The 12,668-nt window shown below is 37.7% G+C and overlaps 1 protein-coding gene across 2 annotated transcripts; it reads left to right on the top strand.

Annotated features, from left to right (window-relative positions):
* Positions 1–1,619: 1,619 nt before the first annotated feature.
* Positions 1,620–11,714, top strand: pidd1 (p53-induced death domain protein 1). Of its 2 annotated transcripts, XM_044125082.1 has the most exons (15): positions 1,620–2,522; positions 3,535–3,948; positions 4,060–4,212; positions 4,312–4,357; positions 4,457–4,658; positions 5,649–5,798; positions 5,902–6,075; positions 6,558–6,705; positions 6,788–6,923; positions 7,019–7,169; positions 7,250–7,373; positions 7,478–7,593; positions 9,040–9,147; positions 9,401–9,597; positions 11,022–11,714. In XM_044125082.1, exons 1-15 carry the CDS (start codon positions 2,048–2,050, stop codon positions 11,254–11,256), a joined length of 2,829 nt encoding a protein of 942 aa, XP_043981017.1. In that variant the 5' UTR covers positions 1,620–2,047; the 3' UTR covers positions 11,257–11,714. The 2 variants fall into 2 exon arrangements, with proteins under 2 accessions (XP_043981017.1, XP_043981018.1); XM_044125083.1 differs by lacking the exon at positions 11,022–11,714 and having other exon boundaries at positions 9,040–9,098; positions 9,401–9,524.
* Positions 11,715–12,668: the final 954 nt, after the last annotated feature.

Here is a 12,668-nt window from a genome sequence, read left to right on the forward strand (position 1 = left end):
CTGCTGCCATCAAGCAAGAGATACAGAGAAATAAAAACCAGGACAAATCGCCTAAAAAACAGTTTCTACCCAATGGCAATCATGGCACTAAATTCAAAGGCATAAAAACCCTGCTCTTGACACCACTCTGTTAAACATGTAAATTCTGTATACTCTGCGACACCTCCAGGTGCTGCAACTATCTTCTGATGTCTATTTATTTCTCGTTTTGTGCTTTTTTTTCTTTATCTTTTTATGTATGTTTATGTATATTGTGTTTGTGCAACAACAACAGATCAGCGATTCTTCTGGTCATTAATGTGTGACGTAGACCCACCCCAAATAAAGTGGGCAACATTTAATTTCCTTTTGGGATAAATAAAGCATTTTTAAGTTTAACTTAAAATAACAAACCTTTTATACAAACAGGAGGTCTCATTCTCACGTCAATCAAATTCCTGAATCGGTTTACTTTATTACAGACAAATATTTTCTGATCCTTATTTATTTATTTATTACAAATGAAATAAACCAGTCAATATCTCATTAAATATCAAAGATCTTGCCAGAATGTGTTCAAATATATTTTGTACATCAGAAAGAGATGAATGTAAGTTTATTGCAGCAAAGGCTGAAATAAACATTAAATCAAAACTGAATCAAATTGTAACACTAACAGAAATCTACATATTCAGTGGAATTAGGCGATGGCACAATAAATTTCCAGGAAACATAGTTGGGGTTCACAAACTAAAAACAAAAACAAAAAACAAAATATGTAGCTGAAATGATCAACAAAGATATTTAATAACTGAATAGTATTCCTGGAAATGCTACCAAGGTTTTTATTGTTTCTGATTTTTCTTATGTCATATTTTGGGACAGCAAATTTAATCTTGATTACATAGCTTAAATAATGATAATGACGATGATGATAATAATAATAATAATAATAATAATAATAATAATAATAATAATAATAATAATAATAATAATAATAATAATAATAATAATAATAATAATAATAATAATAATAATAATAAAAAGCTGCGATTTTGGGTCAAAGGACTAATTATATCCAGTGTTTGACTGCTTTTACAGAATGGTCTGCTTAGTAACTTTAAATCAATTTATTATTTATTTATTAAATCACTCATTCTTTCCCATTTTGCTCTCACATTTATTTAAATTTCCGTTTGTAATAATATTAAATATTTATTAAAATGTTCTATTTTAACTTCTGATGGGAACCCTCGCACAAGGAATATAAATTTATATGTTTTTGCTTGAATGGTAAACCAAAACTGAACAAAGAAATCTTTTTTTAAATTGTAAGCAATCGCAGTTTGTTATTTTTCCGGAAAAAAAGCGACATCAAGCGCCTACATGTGAAGTTGCATCGACTAGACACGTTGACACCTTTGTCCCGCCCTTTGGTGAAACTTTGGCGGTGCTACTAACTTCACGCTTGTTATAATGTATAAGAACCAGAGAGAGGGGCGGGACCGTCAGCACCAATTGGATTCTAATACCCGCATTAGTGCCTTCTCTATCCGGAACCCAGCGTAACTTAAAACAATCGCGCCACAGTGACGCAACGGATTTGCTTTAAAAACGTTCTGGATCCAGGAAGTAGCGTCACACAACCAATAATCAATCCCGATTTCAAAGTTTCCTGTTTTTATCCTGGAAAACTGTGATAGCTAGGAGAAAAACATAGAATTTAAAATAGTATGCACATTTGGTTGACTATTTAAATATAGTTATGGCTTACGTTAACTTAAGGACCGTGTTTGCGACTTTGCGACTTTTGCGACTTTCTTCGTACAGTGAATTTCTCTTGATAAGGGGTTCTCACCACTTATCCTTACTGCCATGAAGTACAAATTTGTCTGTAATCAGCCATGTAACGTGTTATGGAAAGTGAGAACCCCTGATACATCACTGCAGTTGTAAAAGTGCTTTTATAAACTTCTTATGGAGAGAAAATCTCAAGAAGACAGAACTCCTCGTGAGGAAGGTGGAGACCTTGATCTTCGTTGGACTCTAAAACAAAGCAGGTCAGAGGATGGAGAATAACGCATCCGAAAATCGAAACGTCTCCACAGCTTTGCCGGCTTGTAGGGAATCGGTACCTGCATTGAGAGAACCACATCATGCGCCTGGAGCTGAGGCTGCTGAACCAGAGAGGGAGGCTTACTCAGCGGATCCCAGTGATCGCTCCATCTCAAGCCTCTCCTCTTCGTTCTCGTCAATGTTTCAACCTCTTTCTTCATCTTCCTCATCTTCCCGTGGCTCAGTCCTGTCTCTTTCGCCACCCTTGCCTCCTTCTGTGGAGCTTTCTGCAATCATGACGGACACCAGGCTGACCCTGGATGTTTACCTTGGGGGAGCAGCTGCGTTGCCCTTGGTATGGGGGTATGACCCTGATCATCTGAGGGGCATCAAGTACCTGAGATTGGGCTCCGAGGACAAACCTGGGCTTGATGCTGCAATGGATGTCCTTCCCCATATGACAGGGCTTCACTCTTTGGCCATCCGGGGTAACATATTGCATCACCAACACATCAGCATGCATATTGCCATATTTTTGTATTTAGTTTAGATAAATTCTTCTAAAGTAATAACTAGCACTACTTTGACAAATTGTGTTTTGATTGTCTCTGGCAGGTTGTTGTAACAATCAAATCACAGTCTTGTCTCTACTTACTTTAGGATTTCAGTAGCAGCAATCCTTCCTGTTAAAATCACATTGTCTGTTACTAGATATATATATATATATATATATATATATATATATATATATATATATTCTTGTGTTTTTTTAAATGTCTAAAATACTCTTTTCAGAGCTGATTTCAGCTCTAGATGCTCAATGTTCATGGGAGGTATTGAAGATAAACATTGTGGATATCTCAACTATACTTTTTAGAAAGGTGAAATTCAATTTTCTAAACTTTTATTTATGAATTCCCATGAAAGACTTTATGGTGTTCATTGCCTTTATCAGTAACTTGATTGGAAGAAGGTCAGTTCAGAACCTAGAGTCGGGAATCAAACTATAGCCTTCGTAATGGTTCACATTTTCCACCATTGGATTTTTTTTGTTTGAGTGGCCAGGATATAAACCAAAGAGTTACATTTTATTCAAAGTTACTTTTGAAATATAATATTTTTTTTATTGTAAATGAAATTTTGGACCTGTAGAAAGGTAATTAAGAAGTATGCAAAGTAACTCTGATTTAAGAGTGACTGACAGAACATTTGCATTCACGTTAAAATATATTTGGTATTATAAAGGAAAGTTGTTCCTTTTAAGAAATTTATTTCAGATATCTACAAGTTTTATCCTAAATATCTGGAGCTGACTGTCAACACATCTAAATTAGATAAGTGACACCATTTATTATTGTAAGAAATATATAGGTATTTTAGAAATAAATATAAAAAATTGTTTGTAGCTTGAACAAAAGGCACTTTGGATAGCTAGAATAAAACATCCGCTCTGAAGATATTCCTTTCACCATCTCCTGTATTTACTCTTCTTTCTTAAAGGACATCGTTTTTATGACTCACGAGGTGATCCGCTGCCTGGACTCCTCACCAGTTTGCCAGACTCCACGTCAAATCTGTCTCACCTGAAACATGTGGATCTCTCTTTCAACCAGCTTACCTTTATGCCATCATGCCTGCTCCAACTGCCGGCACTGTCTCTGTTGCTTCTCTGCCACAACCACATCTCCGCTTTGCCTCCAGATCTAGGCCAATTATCATCCTTAACCTACCTGTCCCTGATGGGGAATAAATTGGTATCTGTTCCCCCAAGCGTGGGTCAACTAAAAGCGCTGCAGAGGCTCGATGTATCAAATAACGCTCTCCAGGAACTGCCTGATGAAATTGGTTTCCTGGGGGAGCTTGTTATGTTGGAATTGTCTCGCAACAAGCTGAAATGGCTGCCAGAGAGCATGGGTAAGAGGTGCAGGGTGAATTACGGTTTTAGATATAGACCACTTTAGAAATAAGCAAGATATTCTGTTTGCTGGGAGTTAAGTTGTTGACGAGTTTTTATTTATTGCACAGGCTCTCTTGTTTCTCTCAGGGAACTGGTCATCTACAGCAATGAGTTCCGGGTAATTCCAAAATGTCTGAATGAACTCCCTCTGCTTAAAATGGACATCCGTGATAATCCTTTGGGAAAACCTCCTACGCCGCCTCCACTGCCTCCCGTACCGGGTGAGCAGACGTAAATTGGTTTATGCTCAAATATCTTTTATTGTAATCATGCAATGCACTTTTTGTATTGTACTCATTATAATTGTCTTATCTTATCAGATTACCCAGAATTCCCAAAGTTGCATCTTAGATCAAACAAGCACAGGTACAGCTCTGCAGTATCGTGATCAAATTTGTAAATGAACACTGTCTGCTTAAGCATTGCAGGACGAAACCAAACGTGTCCCTCTCCTTTGCTCTTTAGCTTCTTTGTTTCGTCTGCTGGTTGCCATGTGTTTCTCCCAGGAGGGGCTGAGCTGATGTTCCCCCCTGGATGCCTGATGACAACCACCAAACTCATGTGGGGTGAAAAAAGGCCAAACAGGAAGTGGGTGTGGCTAGAGGAACACGACATCCTTCTGAGTCAGCCCCTGGAGCTTCGTCCTCACGGTGTTACATTTTTAAAGGTGTGAAAATGATTCCGTATAGTTTATTACATTAGCACAAATGTACAGTGCCATGAAGAAATATTAATAAGCCTTGAAATCTAGAGAAGTGAGGCATGTATTCTCCACTTTTTGCTCTTATACTCTTAAAGAGCATTCTGGAAGCATTAATCATGCTTCAGTTTGCAAACATTTTGTTATTTTAAAGCCTTACTTCAAATGCTTAAATGAATCTTTTTACTGAAATTTCTGCACACAAATATCCCATTATGACAATAATATGAACTGTGAGTACTTGTACATGGAAAAAACATGTACAAGTACTCACAGCCTTTAACCGATCAATTTAATACAATTTGGAACGAGGATGCAACAAAACTAAATGTGAAAAAGTAAAACTGTGTGAGATTATGTTAGAGACCATTAGTGAACAAAGAGCATCATTAAGAGCAAGGAACATGCCAGCTGCACAAAGCATTAGGTTGGCATTTGGTTAAAAAGGTTGTAATTGTCCTTTTATGCATTTTTAGAATTATTGTAGTATCTAAGATACCAAATGTTTAATATAACCAATATCTATTTAGCCATACTTTACACAATTTTAATACAGGCTTGGTTTAAACGGTTGTTTTACTCTTCCACCATCTAACAGGGATGCTGGATAAAAGACAGTTGTTTGTACAGGAATGAAAACCTGCAACTCCCTTCCTTTGTTTGTTTTAAGTGCAACAAATGCTAGAGCTTTTACAAGACCCCAGTTTAATTAGTTTATTATATACTGTTATAATTCTACATTTATGAATCAGTATGCTAGGTCACTACTGTTAAGCGTGTGTAACTGTTTTTGTGATAAATGTTTTCTATGATTTGGACTTGGTTAATGGGGATCCAAACAGACAGGCTTGGATCCCCATATTAATGCTATATGAGCATTAATCTATATTAATGCTCCGACTATTTATTAGGAATGTTTTTGGGTTTCTCAGTTCATGTTTTTGTTGTTTACTTCAGCCTGTGGAGGTATGTGTACCGTATCATCGGACCAAACGTGGGGAGGTGGTGTTGCGCACGTTTGATGGGCAGACATGGAGCACTCTGCCCACTCAACTCAGGAGAGGAAGTGAGGAGCATTGTTGTTATCCTGGGGGACGTCCAGCCAGGGTAAACGAGAAAATCTGAAATTGGACCGTAAAGCTTGTTTTTCTATCTTAATGCAGATCATAGTGTTACTTGTGGAATAACATCAATTTTTATGTTTTTGTAGCTGGCATGTTCCTCTGTGAGCCACTTCTCTTGGTTTATGGCAGTGTCCAGACCTGTAAGGGATACTTGCTCTGTCACACCAGCTGGAGCTCTTCTGGTGTCCAGCTCCAACCCTGGAATAAAACTTCACTTCCCTCCTGACTCCACTGCACAGACTCGCACTATAACCCTGCAGGTGAGGTCAGCAAACAGGAGTGAAAAGAGCACAACCTTCTAAGATCCAAAACCAAAATTATTCCAAGAAAAATCAATAGGTGGCAACAGCTGGTTTGTTTTTGAATGTACTTTTGACTGGATTGTTTGATTGCAGTGTCAGTGTGAGTAAAAAGCACAGAGTAAACATGACCCATCTCTTAAGACCGCAGGAGGGTTCAAAAACCTCCCATCATTACACCAGACATTTGACAAACAAAAAACAACTCTTAAAATAACAGGAGGCTCTAAAAGTTGCTGAAGTAATCATAACAATTCCAAATACAAAAATTAATTACAGACTTTGGTTCCAAATTGACTTCAGGAGATCTTAATGCCTAAAGAAAAAACTAAACGATAGAACTTGTGACTTACAAAAATTCAACATAAATGGCCACAACCAGCAGGTCCACCATTGTTACCATGGCCAGTTGTTGATGCGTCTCTCTCTTCCTCTCTCTGTAGGTGCTGCAGGTGTCTGAGTTTGAGGTGCAGGCTCTGTGTGGCGATCCTCAGGCCAGAGTCAGCCCCCTCCTCTGCCTCTCCCAGACTCCTACCTCACAGTTCCTGCAGCCAGTTAAAGTCCAGATCCCTCTGCCGCCAGGAATCACAGGTTCCATCGGCCATCATGGTTTTCAAATGCGTGCATGAGCAGAATATTTTAGCATGCATTAACATTTACTGTGGATCCACAGGGCATGAAGCCAATATGTCTCAATTACATGTGCTTCACGGAGATCCAGCTGCTCAAACCTGGACTGACATTACATCACAAGTGTCTCTGTATGTTACCCATCTGTATGCCATTTTCTACATTACCCACTTCTCCTGGTAAGCTGCTGTGCTTTGTTATGCAATTTCCAATTGACATACTTCAGATTGTATGCCAGGGGTGTTGTAACTTTGGTTTATCTGCTCTATTACAGGTACTGGCTGTGGTACACTACACAGCGTTGTGTTAGCGGGGTGGTCAGAAAGGTTTATCAACGGCTAAAACAGTTTAAAGTCCAGTTCCTCGTCCTCCAGCGGAAGTCGGATCCCGCTCAGGTTCTGCTGCAGTGCCTGCCTGCTAACAAGGTGTGGCATCTCACCTTCTGACCTTCTTTGGAACCTCAAGTATAGATGCTGAACAGTAATTGTGTGGGTTTTCTGCTCAGATGGAGGGCAGAGTTCAGTCTTTGTCTGAGCAATATGACGGACCTCACCCCTCAGACCTGTGTGACCTCCTGGAAGGAGAGCAGTTCTTTGCTGGCTTTGAGGAGGGCTTAGACATCATCACAGGTTGGAATTCATCTTTGCTGCCATTAATGTTGAATTATGTGTTGCTGGGTAACATCTGTAAACATGTTTTTTTTTTTTTTAACATGTTTATTTATTTTCCTCAGGCAGGCCGGATTGTGTTGAGGGGCGTCTGTGTTTTGTGTTTTACTCCAGTCTGAAAAATGTGAAGGAAGTGTACATTTGTTCTGTTCAGGGGCAAAAAGGGCCGGTGAGAGGACAGGTAAGAAACACAGAACAGTGAATAATAATAGATGATACATGTCCACTCTGCAGATAATATAATGAGCAAAGAGCATAACATTTTAATTTACATTGAGTACGTACAAAATAAATGGCGATCAACCCTGTTGCTTTGCTTCACTTTGATTACTTTCAGTTTAGGAAAGGAAGCCTGTTTTGAGGTCCCACATCTAAGACCCAATAAAGACATAATAAGATGCAGATGTTGTTCTATTGAAATAAAACAAGGTTGGATCACTCCAAGAAGGAAAATGATTTATAAAAAGTAAAAAAAAAAAATCTTCTATGTGCTTCATATATCTCAGCCTGAATGTGAAATTTTAAGTGCAGATTGGGCTTCAAAATTCAACATACAGAATTTCAGTTAAAGGTTTCTTAATACTCCTGTGCATCTGTTGTCAAACAGATTTCTTCCTAGATGTCATCGTTAGTGAACTTGGATATAATCTGTTTGGTAACCTATGACAGTGTAGGGAGGAGGGTGTTGTAATTGAAATATTCTTGTGTTAAGTCTATAGTTGGCTCCCTTCTAAAACTATTAAGAAAATAATAAAATATTCTCTTACAAATGTTCTGGGAATCCTTCATGCTGTTTGTTTCATTCATTTTCTCAGTGCTTTCTGTCATGTATTATAATACTCTTCTTATGCTCATGGTTTGTGCGGAGGATGTGATCTGTAATTCTACGGTACCTTAAACCTACTGAGATTTGCAGTGTGCTATTTTTGCATCTTCATGGATTGCAGGTGTTATCAGTGAGGTGTGCTGCTCCTGCTGCACATAATAAATCAGATTACGCCATTAAACATGGTGGTGTCCTTACACTGGGTTTACCTGTACTTCTCCACTGACTGCCATTAACAGCCAATATGAAACTGATACAATCGGCTCATCAAAATGAAGAGAAAACAAGATTAAACATCTCAATCATACCTCACTTTACATTACTTGGATGAGGGGAATAAAGATAGACACTGGTTTCCACCTATGGAGTCCTTTCATGATACTTGCTTGCCTAGCCACAAGATAAAAATATATAGTTGCAGCTTTAAAAAACTTTGGACTGCAGGCTGTTTTTCAGTGAAGTCATTCTTGGAAGCTGGAAAGAGCATACATAAGTGTGCTCTCAGGGTTGTGGCTGAAACAGATGTCATACTGTCCTTAATGGGGTAAAGGTTGAAAGAGGACAACTTTCTGTACTTGTTTATCGGAAACGTTGCATAATAGGAAATAAGCTAGATGATGTGATTTGAGGCCTTTTGTACAGTTTATGGCCTCATTGAATCTAGTGTCTTTCTTTTATGACTTAATTTGGAATTTAAAGGGAAACAAAAAGATTAAAGCTTGAACAAATAGCCGTGGCGATGTTAGCTGAGCAAGTTGCAGTTTTTAATCTAAATGTTTGTGTTTGTTATTTGTTTTTCAGGTGTCATTCTACAGAGGGGAGATTCCCAGTAATCTCCCAGAGGAAGTGGCCAAAAAGAGGAAAGGACTTGACACCCAGTGGCTCGCTACTTTACCATTAAGACTTCCTGTCAGTTAAAATACCAGACATTGTTGTTTCCCACTTTTCACGTACACTGTTGCTTTTCTTTATCATGTTTCTATTAAAATTTTTTAACTTTATATATAAAATATTTGCAAAATACTTACACTATTGTTTGAATTGCTCTTCTTGCTTTTTGTTCATTCCACTGACAAAAATACAGCTTTTCTAAACCTTTTCGGCTTCTTTCTATGAATAATATTGCCACCTAAAGGGGAACATTTCCATGTTTCACTTGCAGGCTCTGAATTCAGACAACAGTTTCAACATGGAGGAGCTTCAATATCCTCCCCTGAACCTGGGTGACCCAGAGAGCGGCTACCTTACAGAAGCCAACCTGCTGTCCATCTCCCTGCAGATTGGACGGGACTGGCGTGTCATTGGTATTAACCTTGGGATGAGCTATGAAGTGTTGGACCGCATAGAGTACAAACATAGGTGAGAATAAAAACATTTAAATAAATAGTTGTCTTGGATTATGTTAAAAATAGAATTATAATGTGTCTGACTTACAAAGATGTTGGAATTTTGTATTTTTTATTTCAGAACTGTGAAAAGTTTTTGTTTTTATTTAACAGAGACTTGTGTTTTGTTGTTATCCTGTAGTGAGATGTTTAACTTCTCTTTTTAGGTCTATTGTGGCCGATTGATAATCAGAAAAAGGGAAATAATTTAATGAATATTTTTCAGCGTTTTGAGATGAATCTGGAATACAACTGTTGTCTGAAATATCGTCTAAATATACGTGCACTGTTCTCTGTACAGTTCATTGCGAAAGTATTTGAAACCCTTGAGCTTTCTCACATTTTGTGGAGTTGCAACATTGATGTATTAAATTTTGTGTTGTATTAAATACCAACACAAAACAGTTCAAATTTGTGAATTGGAAGGAAAATATTTTATAGTTTTAGTAAATGTTTTGAAGTAAAACTCAAACAAGTGTTCATTTGTAATTAATCCTGCTTTCTCCTAAATCCAATTACTGCTCTAACTCAAAAGGCTTGCAGCTGTAATTGAGTTAAATAAAAACTGAATCAGGGGTCTGAATAGACTACTCTTAGTTTCCCACCTTGCTCCCAGTTATGCACTACTTTGAGATGTTGTATTGCAGGAAGTCAAAATAAAATACATTGCAGTTTTGAGCTGCAATTAGATATAAAAATGTAAAAATCTTCATTTCACTTTTGCATATTCAAGATAGTAATCGGGTAACAAAGCTTGTCTTGATTGTGGAATAGATAAAAAATCATTCAAAACTGCGGCTTAAATTTTGCTAGGATTTACATTTGCTGTAAAGGTAATTTATGTAATCAATGTGCAAATATGGTAAAAGAAAACCTCTGGGGAATCCAGGTAGACTGAGTTGGTATGTAACTACAAAAGAACCAGCAATAGGAGAAAATTTTGATTGTTTTAAATTATACTGTCAGCCATCACTGAGCCATCTGGGACACTGCAGGAGATTACACACAGGCTGTTTACTCATCTGTCCCTCCCCCTTCTCCTAAACCTAAAAAACCCCACTCATGACGCATCCTGTAGATGGAAAAAGATGTGTTATGTAAAGTCAAAGATTAATGTCCTTACAGCAGGAATATAGTGGTTATTGTATGGAGAAGATATAAGGAGATTCAAATTTCTTACTTTTAGGGGGCCGTTTTATTTAAATACGCCTATGACTGCAGATTACACTAAATCTATAATGAGCATGCATTTATTTCAAATGTTCACATTGCTGCTACTGATTGAGTTGTGGACAGATGTATTTATGCACAATGTATTTTTACACCATTCTTTTCTACTCAGGCAGCTGCAGCTGGCTGCTTCATAATGCAACATCTCTTGTTTGTGTTACTCACCAGGGACAACCTCGGTGCCTTAGTGCTGGACATGCTGTTTCACTGGGCCCGAGGACAGAAGAATGCAGGACCTGGGTCAGTGTCCAGGCTCATGGCCGCTATGATAGAAAGCGGCAGGACGGATCTGGCAGAGGAGATCGAGGACATAGTCAGTCTTGGAAGGAGGAAGTACACGGAGTCGCTGAAGAGAGTAGGTCTGGAAGCAGAAAGCTCCTCTGTTGGGGAAGCTCAGCAGTAGATCAGCCCACACTGGGCGCAGATGGTTGCTTTACACTTGAGTAACCTGCTTGTTTACACTGAGGCCCCAATCATCCCGTCCGGCTCTATGATCAACTGTCATAATGTGCAAAACCCTGAGACACCAGCCTCCAACTGGTGGGGCTTTTTATGAGACTTTTTTCTTTTATTCAACTGAATGGACTGCATCAAGACCAGTTCCGTGGTCGGCTGGCATTTTGAAGATTCAATTTAGAAAGCAAAAACCTACTTATAATGTAATATATTTGTAATTGTATAATTTTACATAACATTGTGTAAATATTTTGACTCTGGGATCAAAATATTTCTGAACTGCTTTTGACCGGCATCTGCAATTGTTGAAGATCATTTAAAAGAAAACTGGGATAAATGAGATCTTTTTGTCCTAAGAATTATGTTAATAATAAAAAAATAATGCTCCAATGCAATTGACAAAATGTGATCATATGTTGTCATTTAATAATAATAAGTAATTTGGTTATTTATTAGCTCCCTATTATTCGAATTTATTAGCCAAATTTTAGTTTACAAACATTGGTCTTCTGAATAACAATTATGTTTATCTTCTGGAGTGGCCAACTCAGATTCCTTTCATGAATCTGATAGAGAATCTGTGAAGGAAGCTAAAGATTAGAGCAAGGAGGCCTTCCAACCTCCAAGAGCTTATTATCACAGATGAATCCTTAGAATTGCATTGGTAACATGTAAAAGCTTTATAGCAATGATAAAAAGTGTTTGCAGAAGTGTTTGCATTATTTATTCGGCTCCAAACTTGATTTTGTTTGTGGTTGATTTTTTTTTCCATTTTTTAACTATTCACTATTGATAAAATAATGATCAATTGAGCTTTACAACGTAAATTATATAAGCCAGGTTTGTTTGTATAGCAAATACATAATAAAAACATACACTCACTAATTATAAAGGAATAAACATTAGATCATCAAAATCATCGTATAACCTTAGGCATTAAAAAGCAATAAGCTTTACAGACTTTCTTTTACATTCCACCAAACACAATGCACACATCAAAATTAACTATATGTTTTTGTCTTTGTGCTGTTTTTAAAAAAAAAACTTTTTTCTGCTCTACAAAACTGCAGTCAGTGCATCTGTTAGAATAGATCACTGAATAGTCCTGTGAAATCCATGTTTGGTCTTTAATTTGACGTGTTAGGGTCGCATTCTCAGTCTCAACCCCAATATAGCAGCTCTTGCCATTTTTATATTTTTAACCCACAAGGTCATTGTGCAGCGATGAATCGTCATGATGACGTAGGCTACCGTCCTACCATCCCCCTAGCCTCTTACACCTTTACTGCACTCGTGTGTGTAATTCTACTATACGCCACTAGAGGTCTCATTCAGATTCCCTGCTATGGTTTGCAGCAG

Source organism: Gambusia affinis, linkage group LG08 (genome assembly GCF_019740435.1).
Source record: "Gambusia affinis linkage group LG08, SWU_Gaff_1.0, whole genome shotgun sequence".
Taxonomy (NCBI): Eukaryota; Metazoa; Chordata; class Actinopteri; order Cyprinodontiformes; family Poeciliidae; genus Gambusia; species Gambusia affinis.